This window comes from Triturus cristatus, chromosome 3_1 (genome assembly GCF_964204655.1).
Source record: "Triturus cristatus chromosome 3_1, aTriCri1.1, whole genome shotgun sequence".
In the NCBI taxonomy this organism is placed as follows: Eukaryota; Metazoa; Chordata; class Amphibia; order Caudata; family Salamandridae; genus Triturus; species Triturus cristatus.
Window position 1 is genome coordinate 250,953,583 of NC_140583.1, and position 18,411 is coordinate 250,971,993.

General features: G+C 42.6%; 1 protein-coding gene across 2 annotated transcripts in view; it reads right to left on the reverse strand.

Moving 5' to 3' along the window:
• Nucleotides 1–18,015, reverse strand: part of FAM219B (family with sequence similarity 219 member B) — a 95,379-nt gene extending 77,364 nt beyond the window's left edge. For both annotated transcript variants that reach the window (XM_085643813.1, XM_085643814.1), the window contains exon 1: nucleotides 17,861–18,015. In XM_085643813.1, coding sequence (XP_085499939.1) covers nucleotides 17,861–17,923 — 63 coding nt within the window. In that variant the 5' untranslated portion in view covers nucleotides 17,924–18,015. The remainder of the gene's footprint in view (nucleotides 1–17,860) is intronic.
• Between the last annotated feature and the right edge of the window lie 396 nt (nucleotides 18,016–18,411).

Sequence of the window (18,411 nt, forward strand, 5' to 3'; positions counted from 1 at the left end):
GCACATTTGGGGATTGAACTACTTCCTCCTAAGACTGGGATTGAGTTAGCTGTATTTCCTAGGGCAACACCCTGTCTTACCCTTTGTTCGCTAAGAAGATTTGACCCGGGGAATGCATTTTTATTGCTACAATTAGTGTGCAAGATGGCAGGAATACTATCTTTATGGGAAACAGAACCAGGATGTGGCGCCAGCCCTAATGTGTTGCTCATGGATAATGTAGGCATTCCATCCCTGTCACTAATTTGAACAGGGTTAACATTAACTTCGCTCCCAATCAGGTGTATGGTTGGCATCAACAACCTGGTTCCTGAAGAAATGATTACATCCTGTTGGGGGTTAAGGCATGAAACATGTTGACCCTATTTCACTTATCTTAAAGCAGTCTAGGTACATTGGCTCCTGTGACAGCTCCTCCGTTTTTACTCCTGTCAAGGGGACCACCTTATTAAAGTAGCTCCTGGTACCCCTTAGACTATTTTAAATCACTTAAAACACCACCCTACACTTACATCCTCACTTGCACTTATCATTACGGCAAAAATCAGAAGATATCCGATCAACTGCCCAAGGGGCATTACAGTGCTAGCCAAATGATGAAGTATGACAATCATAGATGTGTGAGTGCAATCACTTCTGGTCACTCGGATCCCGTCGATCAGTTACCCAGTCCTGCCAGACAGCTTCACATCCTCTCTCCCTTCCTCCATCTTTCCTGGAGGAAAGAGTTACAGTAATGGTCATAATGGATAAGATGCTTTCCTTTTGCTTTGCACTGAATGATAGAACAGATTGCCAAAATATTCTTAGCTTACGCGAGTTTACTTCCAAGATGCTTGTCAATCTTGATCCAATCATTTTTTGTTTTTATTGCCGTTTGCCTATTATTGATGACCACTTATGTATGAAACTTAACAAATAGATTTTTAAATTAAAAATGTTAACTATCACTGGTTTTAGTTTTCCCAATATTGTGAATATGTAACTTTTGTTCTCCGATACCAAGGACAATAAAGACAGCCACCACACTAACACTTTTTTCTACAAACACTGAGTTTGAATCGATTAAACGTCTTTACAGACTAGTTAGGGCGTATATTAGATCTATAATAATTATGAATGGCTCCGCCTCCTTCTGCTAGGGTACTACTGAGGCTATGTTGAAACTATTATACCATTCATTGGTAACCCTGTTATTTGTAGTCCTGTTACTGGGGGAAACAGATGCAAGAGTAGTCTCTTCAGCCCTGATGACGGCTCCCAGAGATGAGAAGAGTACAGCAATGAGCCACCACATTAGGGTAGCCTTCTGACAGGAAACTGCCATCACAAATTAAATGAACAAAGGCATACTAAGAACACCTATTATAAAAGAGCCAAACACTGTAAACACCATTCACATTTCAGGATAGAGGGCTGGTTTACTAGGACAATTATGTTGTGTGGGTTATGCACACACATATTAAACGTGGCATAATATATCAAAAGAAATACAGACGTGGAAAGTTTTAAAAAACTTGAAGCGTGTTGCTAATACCCACATACTTTTGCATTACTTGGAAATCATATAAGCTAAATGCTTCAAACAACTAGTCCCACAGATTTACAGGATTCCCCGTCTACTATCCTCGCCACTGCAAATATTCATTTGCGTTATTTGAGAAATAGCTATGTGGAGATTAGGACTGCCAAACCTGCATTGAATGGGGGTTTAGGTCAACAGAAGTTGTGTGCGTTTGCACTAGTACACACAAAAGGGCTGCTCTGCGGTCAATTGAGGAGAGACCAGACAGGCCAGCTCAGCATGAGTTGACAGGAGGTTTCCACATCAGAAAGGCTGTTTGCAGTGTCAGGCTTTGGGCCCGAGGTCAATGCTCCTGGGCTTTAAGTAAGCATACGTGGGCAGGTATGCTGGCCACATGTGCTGTGTTTTTATCAAAGGGGCACTTCTCTCCCTCAGTAAAGCCACTGTTACACTGAGTTATACTGACAGAGTCCTACAGAAGAACTGCCAAGTAGGCCATAAAATAAAGCACACAACCTTACTTATCAAATTAGATCTAGAGGTGTATCTGTGTAAAGCCTCTTAAACAATAGAATTGTTGCAAAAACAGATATCTCTCACTTTGGTCTCAAACAGAAGAGACTATTGGGAAAAAATGTGTTCCCTGGCACATCACTTAATCTCCACACATCTCAATTTAGCACATCTGCTGATGTGCGAAGCAGTGCTTAGTTTGTAAATAAATAAGTTGCAGGGGCCTCATCAGAGGCCATTGCAGCTTGCACCACTCTAGCACTGACCAGCGCTCCCAGTGACAGTAGCAACACAACTACTAACCGTCATACACCTACAAGTTTGGCAATTTAAACTATTCCAATCCCCCAAAGCTTCAAGAATGGCTTGGGCGGCAGGGGTTAGTAATTTATGTATGTTGAATTAATTAACAACTGTGGTTGTGCTGGTCTCAAAATTAGACAAACAGCTCCACCATGTGGTAGACTATCACAAGTGCCAGAGTTGACCGTTAAATGCCGGTGACGAGCAACAGAAACCATGATCTCAAATTAAGCACCGATTGGAAGCTGTATTAACTACTGTGTTAAAACTGGACATTGCCATCTATTGTGATGACAGGTTTGAAGTGATCTTGTTTTAAATTGCAAATACCAATTTCTCAATGAGATCTCAACGTTTAAATGTAGCAACAGAAGAAGTAGATTTTCTGCTCTAGGACTGTATACTGTAGGGGTTTCCACAGAACAGGGGTAGGACTCCTGGGAACCAAGGGTTAATTAGCCACCAGTGGACAGCTTCCCTGAGGTCGGGACTGTATCCCATGACAGGGCTCAAAGTCATCGGGAACCCCAACAACCAGACACTTGTGAAACAGTTGGGTAACATTAGGCAGGTCACTACTACTGGGCTAACTACCCAGGTGGTTGAGACTGCACAAGTGGTATCCTGCTAGAAACATGCCCAGACTATGCGTGCCAACCACAGTTTCCCAACCAAGGATCTAACAGCCTAACAGTTTTTGGGATTCACACAGCCCCTGAGATCAGTGACAATACCTGGACCTTGCACCCAGAGGTGAGGTGAAAAGATCACTGGGATCTACTTGGGAGGGCAGGGTGCTCCAACCGCACGAGGTAACTAAAATTATTCTAGAGCAGAGGTCTTCAAACTGGGGGTGGCCCCCCCCGTTTGGAGTGGGAGGGTTCCAAATTGATCTCAGGGAGTGGGGGCTGAGGAGATGCCAGGCACTGACCAAAAGAAGCATCATGCTAAAACCAGTGCAGTGTCGTCAGTGAACAAAAATAGAGTGCAATGAGCCACTTAATGGAATACCAGTAACATCTTTTGTCACTAGTGTGTTGGCTAGGAGTAGGTGTCAAATGAGCAGGTGTTCTAAATATCCCTCAAAGTCATGTTGCCATTTTGGATAAAGGATCACATTGTGAATTGCAAGACCAGGCAGCGAGAAGATGTAGAAAATCATGTTTCGACTGCATTTTTAAAAAGGAGTAATTGAACTTAATTTCAACGTTTGTATTGTTAAATATGTGTAAGACTGCTAATTTTATAGTAGAATTGTGAAAAAAATAGATGCCAGTATACCCACTGTGAAATATGAACTAAGGGTAAAAAATAAAATTCTGTGCTCTCATTATATTATGGTCTTAGTATTCCCTGTAAGAGCCCAACCATCAAAACAGATTTAGTTGCCATAGCTGCACTAAAGGGATGTGGCCCAATTTGGAACTGCCTATGTCCACTAAATTGCATGAACCACTTAACTGATTAAATCAGTGAAGAATTAGATACCAAATTATTGGGTTTCTTGGAAAAAAAACAATATTTGTGAATAAAATGTAATCTCCTAGATTAGCAGTTTTGGCCTTGTAAACGTTGAAACATCTTGCCACACACAGCTAGTTCAGCAAGAAGTATACAGTCGCCAGCGAGGTGAGTAGATCTAGTGACCTCAGAGAGAAAAGCTGCTTTGAAACTTGGAAACAAACCAATTAACATGAGCCGACAAACAGGAAGGCCTTAAGTTGTTTCTTGAAAATACTGAAATTGGATTGTGCCCTTTGAGATAAAGGAATGACATTTCAGGTGATGACTGCCACCGAGCAGCCTTTCATCCTGCTTTTCTTGCATTTTGAGGTCATTAACCAGCAAGCATATTTAGATATTAAACTATGGGGTGGTAGCTACTAGGCAAACATGGAAGACATGTATTTCCTGGACCCATCTTATAAAATCGCCTTATGACACAGGCGCAGGGCTTAAAGCATCATCTTTGAGCAATCTGCAGCCAATAAAATGTATGCAGATGATTTGTGATGGGGGAACCTCTTTATAAAATTACAACTTTCCTACTTACATAGATCCATTTCTGACACAAAAAGAGAAACTAATACTAATTTTATTCATATATATTTAAATGCATCTTAGGAAAAGCAGATATTTGTGACTGATATTGGTGACTGACTCGAATTCCAATCTTTGCTACTCTAATTTCTGCCCAAACTCACTGGGTGCATGCAGTGAGTGTAAGCAGGTGGATCACAGACTTTGCGACTTGATACATCTTGGTACTTGCCAAGCCATCACTGAACAATCAGCTCAGTCTAACCAACATCTAGTTTTTACAACTTCAAAAGTACTGTCTCATTGCTTATCCAAATTCTTTCATTATGCAACAGATTTCCCTAGTGAATGATTCTTACATAATGTAAGTGGGATACAGAAATTGCTTTCTTATGCCAAGGAAGATGCTGTCAACTACAGTGAGTTAAGTATTCAACTGCTAATGTTGTGAAAGTTAAATTCAGAGATGACTTTAAGACTAGGTGAGTAGTCCATGTTTTTGCTCTCTGAATTTCCCAGCGTCATATTCATGTGCTTGAACCATAAAGCATGTGTACCGTAGGTACACGTTTCCTCTCAAGGAAATTTGATTACGCTACTCTGGCTGTCAGATCAGGGACAATCCCTCTCTTGCAAACACACAAATGTTGCCCTTTTACTAATCAATTCTTGCCCGAGTTCCCTGCACTTAGTAGTCCCAGATGTTCTAAGCCAAGCAGAGAACTGTATTCAAAACTGCCACCTGAATAAGCTTCTGCATCATCCCTTTACATTAGTGGTCACACTGTAGAGGTGGGCGAGATAACAAATTAACAGGGAGAGCGAGCCAAGGGTCTGGCTCGGTTCTTAGACCCCCGCACGAGCCGAGCCCTAAAAATGTTTGCTATGTAAAGTCTCTTCCAACATCCGTATTCCTTTGACATCAAATTGTCATATTTTAGCACTACACCAAGAAATATTTATTAAAAGTGATAGTTTTTAAACATAAACCATGAGTGAACTACAAGGCAAGATAATTGTCATGTAAACCCTGTACGTGGTCTAGATTGTTGAAGAGCAACATTATAATCTATTAAAGTAAACACCGTAGGTTTTTGAACAACTGGTATTCTGAACTCACACATTTGAAAATGCTTTTATTTAGGATAATGAAGAAACTGGGGTTTTGCTGAAATGAAATATTTGCCTAAGATCACCTTTTAAGCAGGGAACCTGCGATTTATCTAGGCTTTCTGGTTTCACTTTGTACAAATCAGCCACTACAAGTGCCAAATATTAAAGCCAACCGGTCTGTTAGCTCACTTATTTACTCTTTAATTTACAAATGCTATGATGTAGAGTCAATCGCAATCGCCCACTCAGGCTCACAGTAATGCAGAGTCATTGTATCGTAGTACCCCACACATATCCACTACTGTTAAGCAAATGTATCCAAGTAAGAAGCATGATCATGTTGTGCACTATGCTCTCCTTAGCATTAGGGGAAGGTTTTGCCATCTACTGGACTCTATGGGATATTAGATTGAGACAGCTTTCCATTCTATAGGACATCGGACTTGACGGCCTTATTGGCGCTTTGTGTAATAAAAGGAGTGCATCTTCTAATTGTCTCCTGGCACTTGACAGACTTTGCCCCAGTCAGTCATTCAGATCCACCGGCATGCTTCTTTACAGGCCAGTCCATACCTGCATATGTTGTACATTGATTTGTATTTCCTTTTTTTAATGTTACTACTTATTTATTTTTTTAACCTCTTTGTGCAGTTTTCATAAAGCGCGAACTGGACCCGATGGCATTGGAAGCGCTTTACGCAACCACCAGTTACATAAGGTCAAATTGATTTTTATAGGAAAGGGGAGAGTAAATGATTTGTCCAGAACCACAGAATGTTGAGCAGATGCAGAGACTCGAAGATGGTTCCCCAGTTCCATAGTCTGCAGCTCTGGCCCTAACATAAAATCATGGGCAGTGGGAAGGTAGCAGGCAGAAGACAACTGAAAGCTCGAGGCTCCAACAGGACCACAAGCTGAGTCCGAGCCTGGCTTCAGACTAGAGCTTCCAGAGGTTCACCCACCTCTATCACACTGAGGAATGCTTAGAAAAAGGTGGCACCGTCAGCCGGGAAAGAGACAGGGTGTCGTCTAATTCAATTAAATGTTGTAAAAGCCCAACTCCGAACTTAACAAAGCCTCAGCTCCAGAATAGCCACCATCCTCATTTGACCGGGTCCTTAGTGCCATGCACTTCAACTACATGAATAATGTGGCAATTCTGGGGCCTCGTGCGCGAGGGGAGTGGGGGGGGGGGGGGGGGGGGGGGAGGTTGCAGGAAGGCTTCAGGGCACCCCCTGGAAACGGTATCAACTCCCAGCACAAATAAATAACATAACATTCAAAGGAGGGTTTGTGCAGGTTAGCCCAAAGGAAAGTTTCCCTATCAGGATTTCTGACTATATTGTATTAATACATGGGCCAAAATAACTGAGAAGAAAATATCTTCATTTAAAAAACAAATGTCAATATTCTACAACTAATCAATCCTCTACTGGCTCCCAAAAAACTTGTTTTTTACATTCAAAAATTTACAAAGCAGTGGGAATGAATTCCAGCACCTTGGCTACTTTCCTGACTGGCAAAAAACCTTGTTCACATTTTTTGTGAGTGCGCACTTTATCGGCATTGTGCATAAGACAAGCGTCAGGTTTGCTTCAAATAATGACTAATTGCAGATGACATTTACACTAACTGGTGGTTTGCATAGTCTTCTAAAGAGAAGAACCATAACAAGCATCTATTTAAGTGAGGTAAAGTAAGCAATTCTTAATAATCATCATCATCAAGATGTGGATGGATATTCCTGGAGTAAAAACAGTGGTCAGAGATTACGTACTAATCGCTACATAAATTCATTTTAATGCAGTTGAAAACAAATGAAAGTCTATTTAAACGTGGGGCAGCAGAGAACTTGGGTCAGCCAACACGTGTTTTGCCCCTCAAAGGCACGCAGGCCTGGGGCTTTTTCCAAGGCTAAGATGATTTATATGCTCAAAATAGCCTTATTGTTCAGTTCAAATGGATAGTAGGTAAGACATTTTAGTCTGTGCTTGGGGGCCTAATTGTATGTTCAGTTTGTAGGTAGTTGCACTTGTTTAATAGCGAAGTGACCTTCACAATACTTTTGAAAGAGCGGTCAATTTCTTTCATTAGCAGCAATCCGTTCAGTCTAGCAAAATGTGTATTATACTAGTCAGAATAATTACAGAACTATTACCCCCTCCCCCCCGCACCTTGATAACCATAACAATCATCTAGGCTAAGACATGGCTGCTGTAAGAAAGTCTTTCTTTTTCCCTGTTCACCCCCATTTTGTTGCTGAATGATACCTGTGGTAACCGTCTCCAACTGTACCCTGGGATCTGCTAACTAGGCCCGGGGACAGTGCTATCTTTAAAAAGGTACATGTAACTGGGTACACTTACAATTGGCAATTACAGACCATATAAGTCCCTAGTAGATAATAGGGCCAGGGGGTGCAATCTACATCTATATAGTACATACTAGGGCATGGAAGTTTTGGAGGCACGGCAATATTCCTACACTTGCATGTGTGTGCATTTGTGTGCCTACTGTCCTTTTAAAGGCAGTCCTGCCTTGCAGACTGTCAACAGATTTTCTGCACTTGCATGTGTGCACTGTTGAGTGCCTGCTATCATGTTAAAGCAGCCTTGCTTTGCAGACTGTCTTTAAAAGTAAACTGTATACAAATTCAACTTTGGTGGTATGGGCACTTCAATATAATAACCTACACTATTGTTACATATTAGGCATCCCCAAAGTCTCCACTAGGTGTCTTGGATTGGGGGGCAATGTAACTATATGCAGGGACCTTATAAAATATGTTTATATGCCCTTGTGAGGGATAAACTGCCCATTTCAGGCTCTCCACATTGTAGAAACTTAGCTCCATAGGCTTTCATTGCAATCTGTTATTTAGGTAGAACTATTGCTAGGAAAGGAGAAAAATATTATTCAAAGACGTAAAAGATTGGTACGGATTAATCCAGCAACTTACCACTGTTGAATTTATCATAACTCGTACGGAAGAGAAGTTATAGAACTTTCTCTTCTGTAAGCCAAACTCCAGCCTCCTAGTGGTCTCTGTTGATTGGTCAGCCTTAACAGGGTTAGCCAGGCTGCCTCGATTAGGTGATAAGTGGCCTAGCTCGAGCAGAGGTTATCTGATGGAGAGAGCGCTGAAGCTGTGGAGGACAGGTTATAAAGAGGGGGCTGGGTAACTCAAACTGAGCTCAAAGAGAGAACAGATCAGTAAGGAATGACAGGCATACCTACCCCCACATCCAGTTCCCCAGCCAGATGACAGGCTTAGAACAGGAATTTGCAGAGGTCAGGGGGAGGAGAGTTAATGGAAATGAGTTACACTGTGGGTTGGTTTAGCCAGCTCTTACTCCTATGGAGAGAAATAATCCATGTTGGATTTTGGAAGTGCAGTGCTTTGAGGGACAAGAAGAAGTCATACTTTGGAGAAGGTTTTCATGCTTTTGGGTGGCACCCAGCATCTCACTAAACAGAGGTGCCCCCGGCTTGTTGCCCTAGAACACTGAATAAATATGTGAGAGCTGCATAGTCTCTCTGATCTGCTGCCTGAAACTACAAAAAGAAGAAGAACTACCCTGCTGGAATCTGGATTTGCATCCAAAGGCCTGCCCTCTGAATGACTGTGCCTGCTGCACAATCTGGTACTACAACCTGGGGACTGTGCCTTGCTTCAAGAAGGATTAAGGAGTGCATTCCTGGCAAGATACAGGTTAACAAAGACCACCTGCATCAACTCCACCAACACTCCCCACCCTGGAGTGTGTCCAATGGACTTTAAGGATTTGGCCAGGTGCATTGTGAGAATTGTAGTCCAGACATCCCAGACACCATCTGGGAGATTCCAGATGTTTGGATTGGTGTTTTGGACACTTGGAACCTACAAGGATACTGTCAGGAAGCACCTCCTAAAGTTGGGAGAACTTTTGTGAAAAAGCTCCATAAGGTGACCGACCCGACGTCAAGAGTCAAATAGACTATCTTCAGGTACGCCCGCTGAAAGCTCCGGAGTTCCAGACTTCCAGGATTTGACTGGGGCGTAGCAGAAAGTCAAGCCCGTGAACCCGCACCGAATCCGGACTGCTGTGGAGGATCGAGCGAGGTCGGAAGAAAAAGCTCCAGAAACGTTTCTAAGTGTGATGGTACAATTTTGACAGGGGCCCTCCCGCTTAGTGTATCCGACATGGGCTCCATTGCGGGCGGTCTCAACATTGACTTTGTCCTGGTCAAGCGCGTACAGATGTCCCAGAGTGGCGCTATATATTTTTAAGCACTATAAAGTGGTTAATTTTTAAAAATTCATATCTTAGGTTCCTTACATTTTTTGTGTCTATTTGTTAATAAAAATATTTCTCATTTTTATAAACAGGTGTGGGATTTTGTGTTTTGTGTCTCACTTATTTGATGTATTGGGGTTTTAAAATGCTTTACACTCCTGTCTTCTACATTAGGCCGGACTCCTCATTGTCAGCTACAAAGGGTTGAGCATAAGGCAAATTTACGGAGACCTTTACTGGACCCTATACCGCGTTGGTGGCCTTATTACTAGTGGTAGGTGCATACCTACCCCTACCAATAACCCACATTCAAACTGCTGCCCTGCTCCAATTGTCACTGTGCTTTTAAGCTATGCCTTTTACCGGCTAAATATAAACATGCATGCCTTTTTAAGTACGCATTCAATGTCTATAGCCATTTATTTATAATGGGAAAACATAACTGCAAGCACCAGAATGTTTAGAAAACAGAGCTGCATAATTTTCTTGACAAAGGCATATGCAAGGGTTCGGCTAACTTAATCAATTGGTTTGAGAAAATATTTCTCCACCGTTTGGAGGTAGCAAGAACTCACCTTCATGGAGCGTAGGCTACTTTCTACTTGTTTTTGAGACGTAAATGGGTTACTAAAGGATTTATGTTTGGTGGGAAAAAAACAGCCAGTGGTTCGTCTGCATCACTAGCAACAGCGTAGTTCAGGATCATCTTCAGAATACCTTCACATGCAAATGCACACAAACTGACTAAATTACTATGGCCGCTGATTAGGGATCACCCTGCAATGCCAAAGACAAACAGAGCCATAAAGAGCTGAGAGGGGAAATCAGGGAAAGGGGCCTCTGTGAAAAGGTACATTAATGAGAGACAGTGAAAAAAAGCGCAGGCCTGGCTTATAAATAAGTGTGTCTACTGCTACTGATGTTTTTAGGCACTCAATAAGTCATTATACATGCACATTCACTAATCTTTGTACTCATCCCCCACTCATTGAATTATTCTTGCATTCACCCACTTACAAACGCCTCAACATATGCCAAATAAATTCTAAGAACAAAAAAAAGGATGAACAAAAATGTGCCACATAAAAATATAGCAAATCAAATTAAACAGAGCAGCAGGTGGCCATTTTGTAAAGGTATTGTACATAGTGAAGCATTGTTTTAAAGTTCCAGCATGGGCGTCACATTAACAAGGTACATGTAGGCGATCATGGAATGGTGAAACAATGATACAATGGACAATACCATTAAATGATGGTCGCCTAGTTTAGAGGCGTGACCGTGCAGGATTCAGAGAACTGCAAAGGTAATGAGGAGCTAGAAAGGGGCAGATACATTAGCACTGTCTGGGAAACTGTAGTATGCTCTAAAAATAAAAAAATAAAAGGATAAGGTAAGAAATTAAAGGGGGCATATAAAAGGAGAAAATGGAAAACTAAACGACTGGTCACCAACCCTGGCAGTGAAGTGCACTCTTTTTCAGGGGACTGATTGAAGCCACTTATAAAAGGTGCAAACAACTACTTCAATGGAAGAGTTCCAGTGCTACTCAGTGAATGTGAGGCAATCGGGTATCACGCTCACAGACTGTATTTGTGAAAGAGTGCAGTAGACGCTAATTAGAAAGACAGTGGAATAACAGCGGTGCAAAATAAGACGTTTTGATGTGGCACAAATGGCCAATGGCAATGAGTTCCATATCTTTGTTGTAGTAAAATCCAACAAGCTGCCACCTTATCAGACTTTCCTGTATTTAGAGATCATGACTAAGTGTCTACATTTGGATCTCAGTTCTTGGGAAGGAACATACCGGGTGAAAAAATATATATAGCAATTGGGATCCTGTCGTTCAAATGGTCTTTACATTTTCTGACAAATGTTACTCTGGTCAATAATTATCCTTGGATTCCAAGCAAGGTTTGAGGAGAGATGCAATACTCTTGAGATTTTCCGTTTACCACTCTGATGGTGATGATGTATCTAGTCCCAAGACGATGACTTGTGTCTTTTCCCCCTTTAAGAGATTGGGAGTTAACTGCCATCCAACTGGTTACTTCTTGCAGGCAATTTCTGAGGTTGAGAGCGGTCTTACTTATATTGTCATCAAGTCTTAACAATTAGTTGAAAAAAAGGGTGATCGAATGATTCAATCAATAGAGCATAGGTACCACATAAAGATAAAAAAGACTGGGGCTTAAAACCGAGGCTTGTGGCACTCCCAAAGTGATTAACTATGGGGAGGAACAGTACTCTGCTAGCCTCACTATTTGTGTATGATCTTGTAAGAAAGATGCAAACCATTCTAGTACTTTCCCTGCATGCCAGCTTTTGATAACCGCTTCAGCAGGCTGGCACTTGAGACAGTATCAAAGGCCACTGATAGGTCTAATAATATCAGACCACCCACTCCACCTTGCTGTCTGTTATCTGCTACTTTAGCCATAACAATCTCTGTATTCAGGTCTTTCCGAAAACCTGATTTTACATTGTTTAGCAACTGACTGGATTCAACAAAATCAGTCACTTTTCTGTTCACTAAGGTTTCGGTCAATTTAGCATATAGAAGGTAACAATGTGATGAGCTGATAATTAGACAGAACAACAGGATCCAAGGATGTTTTTTTTCAACAACGGTTTCATTGTGGCCGATTCTATTTTCGGGGTGCAATTCCTGAACTTAATGAGTAATTGCACAAGGTTGTTAAGGACAGAATAACTGTCTCAGAGACCTTCTTGAGCTGCCTAACATGCCCAACACCAGTCCGGGAGGAAGAGGTCATGGTAGATAATAGGAGCTATATCTTCCAGGGTAAACAGACCAAAGTTTTCTTGCAGGTTACTTATCTATCAGGGCAAATTTTCCACAAGTTTGGCAATCTTATTGTGGAAAAAAACAGATATTCTATCGCACAGCTTCTGTGAGGGGCTGCATGGCTGGATTTGCTGCATTTTTGCATAGGTTAAAAGCATGTATAGTTGGGTTTTTAGAGCTTAGGATTCTCTTTTGGGTTTAGTCGGCTTTCGTTATCTCACCTGCACAGTAATAGGCTTGTATTTTACTCCTATGGAGAGATTTCTCTTGTCAAATAGTTTCCTCCATTTCCTTTCATATACTTTGCAGTCATGTTCCATTGCTTTCCAATTTGCTTTGAACCATGGTTCTTAGGGATGTGCTCTCTTAGGTTTGTGTGTCATACCCAGGGCCACAGTTTCAGATGATTTCAAGATCCATTAATCTATTTCCTTTGAATGAATGATGGGGACACTATTACATAATTCAGGACAGAAGCCTTCCAAAACAGAGGCCCAGGCAATGGAATTCAAATCTTTGCATGTTCTATATGTTCTGGTATGTTTCTGGGCTACATGGTTTGTGCTTTTGCCTATTTGAACATCAAAGGCAAACCACCGAGGATCTGTCCAAGTTAAAAGGGATGGCCTTTTTAAGTGAAATGCATGGCAGGAGACTTAAAATTACATCCCGCGTATGTCCTGCCTGAGGAGTGTATCCTGTATGAAACATTTCTTAATTCATGGCCTCCGAGTTGAGAGGGGACTGCTTAAATAAATAAATAAATAAATAAATAAAAAGAAGGGAAGCAATTCAGTGGCAGGCCCGGGAAACACGTATATATAATTATGCATTTGAATGCTGACTGGGGAGGTAGATATATTGATAGCTAAAATGTCTGCTCCTACTATAGATAGAATTTTAAACGTGGTAACCACAAGGATAGCTTTAAAGATGCCTTCGGAGATGGCATTATAGATTTTCAGGGTAGTCTCCTTGAAGCTAGGTTTCCGTGATAAACAGGCAGTCAAGATCCGACTCTTTATTTAAAATCATTTATTTCCAAATAATGTTTGGTTAGAGAACGCACATTAATAGAGGTTCAATGGATTTCTCAGGGTGATTTTGGGCGAGTTTGAACTATTCCACTTAAGACTCGGGCTGTGTTCAGAAAGGATACAGTGCAAAGGTCTCTGAAAGTTCTGGGTGGGGTACTCAACAGGGAGTTACAAATCGGACGAATTCCCCAATTGCCTGACAAGAAGAACCAGCAGAAACCCTGAAACTGATCCTAATGCAGGCATGGATGGGCACAGATGGCATGGTCTTTGGAGTGTCTGCTGCGTGAACGCTCTGCAGCCATAATCTAGACTGCCAATGAGAATATGTTGGACCGCTCACTCAAAATTGAGGTTTTTCTGTCTAGCAGGTCCTAAAAAGGCTCAGCAAATAGACCCAATTAGTCTTGACACAGTGCAAGAGGTGTGAGAAGTTGGCCTGGCATATGCTGTCCACTAGTTATAGTGGGCACCTTGTACCAGTCCAAACAACCCGTATTGATGATAGGTTTAAAGACAGCCTTTAATGAAAGCTATCCTAGTGGTAGCTATGGAGAGCAGCCTTCAAGCTAAGTCTTGAAGGAGTGTAAAGCAGCTTGGTTTACCAGATTATAACCTCTTGAATCACTAAATGAAAGGAGAACCACACAAGGTATATATTAAATATATGTATTTATTTCTAAACACTCACTACTAATCTCTTTATGAGATTAGTGTCCAAGATGCACAATAATACAGTTCTAAAACGATAGTAAATAGCACAATATACAATGGGCCCTAGGGGCTGACCAAACCATGTAGTAAGAAAGTGGTATAAGAACCACTACTTGACTAGACAGTGCCTAGAGCACGTAGAATCGCTGGGACCCCAAGGAACCACCCAAGGCAGTGACACAGGAGACCCACGGGGGATGCGTGCAGTGTGAGAACACAGGTGCGAGCCCCGTACTATTCTATGGGAAAGTCGCGGTTGGAATTTTAGAAGTTAAGGACACATAGGAGAGGACTCCGAGCAAACCCTTTTAGACTTAGGGGGTGCTAGGACCAACATCCACGCGAGCACCGGAGTACTCGAGTTACCTCACCCAGGCAAGCCGGGTGCATAGGTGTCAAATGGTGTTGTGAAACGTTGTTGATTTCAATGGCGATCTGCTGCAAAGTGCTTCAGAAGAAGAAAAGTGTCCGGTGTGATCCAAGCCTGGATCAAAGATCAGAAGAACCTGAAAGCAGAGGGGACAGAGTCTGGGTCACTTGCCAGTGACCAGGGGCACGATAGACTAATGCCCACCGATGTTGGGTGCTTCAGGTGAGAAGAGGTGAAGCTTGACTCTGCAGCCACGAGGACCAGGAGGTGTCGAGGACGACCAAGAGCTGGATTCAAGCTGTCCCACGAAGGATGTCGAGTGCTGCGGTGTCGCTGCTCGGATTGAACACAAAAAGCCTAGGCAAGAGCAACCCACGCAGGAAGAGAAAAGATGCTTCGGTGCGGACCAGCAAGGTCCTGGGGACTGCCCAAGCAATGGAGAGAGTCAGGGCACGTCTGGAGCAACCAGGGAAGAACAATCAGAAGTGAAGTTGCCTTCACAGGGACCCACCAGTCGACGGACCAGAGATTGTGAAGGGACCTCGAGAGAAAACACAAAGGGCCAGCTCACAGAACACTCGTGGAGTAGGCGGGCAATCTTCGGTGGACTTGCTGCTTGGAGTCAGGGCTACAAGTAACCCAAAGCTCAGCTGCAGGAGTCGCTGGAAAGCTGATGCTTCTGCAAAGTGACGCGGTGTCCAGGAGTTCGGGTTGCACGGTCGCCACGAGGGATACGGGCCTCAGACTTGCTGTGGGCACTGATTGACCTCTAAGACCACGGAAACCCACCTCCTGTGTTGCAAAGTTCTTCAGAGTCCTCAGGAGCTTCAGAGATGCAAACCGGTCAGATGCGTCTTTGGTGCCTGCCTTGCAGGGGAGTAACTCCTTTACTCCAAGGGAGATTCTTCAGTCATCTAGCTACCTCCCACACCAGTTACTGGTGTGGGGGTATGATTCCAAAGTGTTTGACACCAAACACGACATGTTTCCATGCAGCCATCCCAAAGTTAGCATTTACCGTGAGGTTATAATGCACTTAAGAGTATATGGTTTGGCCGCATCACCAACAACCCCGGAATAAAGGTTCCGAAAGCTGCAGAGGGGCTCTGCTCATGCATGGGCACCCTCTCACATAAAACCCAGCACCCTGCCTTCAGGATTGTTAAGGCCTGCCATAGGGGTGACTGATAGGTTTAGATGTGCAGCGATATGGAGAGATATAGGGAACCTATATCTCAGTAAGGAGTGCATACACCACCTTACCCAGCCTGCAGTAGCAGACCTATGATGTCATTTTGGAAGGCTTCCCAGTGATGGCATAATACATGCTGCAGTCCCTGGTAGGCCTCTGGGGTACCTATTCACTGCGTACATAGTATACCATATACTAGGGACTTATAAGGGTACCCCAGAATCTAATCTGGAGTGTACCTAAAGTACTGGTAACCAATTTAAGGGAGAAAGCAGATAGTCTGGCTGGGATCCTGCTATTCAGGACCCCAGGCTAAGTCGAAAACCAGCAAAACACCAGGAAAAACGTGGGGGCAACCATGCAGTCAGATTCCACCTTCCTACAAGTGGGCACTGAGATCTTAGTACGGGTAAGAAACAGAAGTGCTGCTATGAGAAACATAAAAGTTATTGGAGATAAAAATAAAAAATAAAGGTGACACACTAAGCACAAGTGATTAAAAATAAACTGTGATGCAGTAAAAGCAAGCAGCAGTTTATCCAAACACTGGTGGATGTGCATGGGATCAGAGAAATACCATTAAAGGGCAAGATATCCAACAGATGATGTGGATTGATACATAGACCCATCCTGTGTGCTTTCATGGATAGGAGCTGAGTGTAAATTATAATCATACAGACCAATTGCAGAAGAAGGCTGACCCAAAGCCCCACTACGTAAGTGAGCATGTATGTATAAATATGCATGTATTTTGTAAAATATTTTTTATTACAAGATCCTGGCAGACAACTAAGCCTGTCAGGCCTTCATAAAAGAATTAAGTAATAATTATTATAGTGAACATCTTCCACCTTTAGGGCTTTTCAGAGGGGCTAGTCAATGCCAGAATCCTTGCCTATAATGGTTAGCTGTGAGAACTCAAGTAACAAAATACCTATCGCAGCCTTTGAAACGGCAAAATAAAACTCTTCCCTTAAAGGATTATTAGCTTCCACATCTGCATTTAACAATAAATAAGTCAGGCCTTCTGCCTTTGAAGTAACTTTTCATAATAAAAGGATCAGAATTACGGAATCTGAAATAATTTTTCACAATGAACCAATCAGGCTTACATCAATTACTACTGGATTGTCAGCAAAGTAATAACTGAAATCTGGAGGTAACAAGAATATATTTGTAACAGAAACTTTAATAAAGTGAGTTGTCCTTCATAAAATACAAATCCATGATCTACCGTACATGCTATGCAGCACATACACTTTAACCCACAGAGCTATATTAAGATGATTCAAATAGAGTTCTCTCCAGCAAATGGAGCTGTCTTCTTAGTATTAAGTACAAGGAAGGCTTTACTATTATTACAAATATCTCAGGGTGCAGAGTTTGTTAAACAAAAAATGCATAAAATGACTTGTACTATTCACGCCTCTTCTGATGGATCAGCCCTCGTTGTAACCCCCTTCCACCGCCACCCTCAATTTAAGGGTGATCTCATTAAGGTGAGTGGGGAATTAATGTTTCCTTGGGGCAGGGGGGCTAATGGGCTTGAAAGGAGGGTGAGTACACACGAGTCTATGGGGTATTTTGTTTGCCAAGTGGTTTAATAGAAGCAAAACACATGGGACAGCCGCTAAAGGCTAGTGAGTCGACATATGCTAGTAGTACCCCATCTTCTACCATAACAAGTTCTGTGCTTCCTCGCCCTCCCCTGCCCCGTGTTGTTTCGACTCGGCTTACCCAGTCCTCTTCTCACTATCCTGCTGCTGTATTCTATCTGGCTCCAACCAACCTTGCCCATGTTGACCTTCTCCTACTCCTGTTGCTCACGGCCCCTCTGCTGTCTCGTTTACCCCCTCACCTCACTCTCCTCCTCAGTTACACCTGTTCTACTCTCTTGCCTTTGCTCTCCTCCCATCAAAGGTGGGCATCACCTTCTTGCGGCTGATCGATCGCAAAGGTCTCACCTCAGCTCTCGGGGTCTTGTGGTCTTTTCCTCTAGGTTCCCCGAGGTTCTGCCCCGACTCCATGCTTCTCCCTGTTTTCCCAATCGGACCACCACTGCTCCTCCCCTATCAGCTGTCATGGACTCTTCCGGACAACATGAGAGAATTTGGAGTTAATCACATTTGTTGAAGAAACGATTTGACCAATCAGCAATCGCTATTATTACCACATGACATGGGCTCTTCTGATTGGCTCCAAAACACTTTGCTTCCGGTATCTTGATTTTCGCCATGTTTTGGGTGACGTATTTCACATAAATCGTGTGTGTGCCGCTAACTTTCAACAGGAATGGTTTCTGCAGCGTGTCTCTTGCTGCTTCGATTCCTAGTTTGGCTTTAATGAATGTAGAAACAAGAAGCGGCTTATTAAAGAGAAGATTATCGCCTACAAGTACGCCTAACATTTCCATGTTTTCTGTATAAAACCTTGCTTACAAATACTGACACCTATTCCGCAGAGCCCTAAAGTGTCATTGGTCCTTCTGTGAGTAGATCAAGGTTTTTTTTATTAA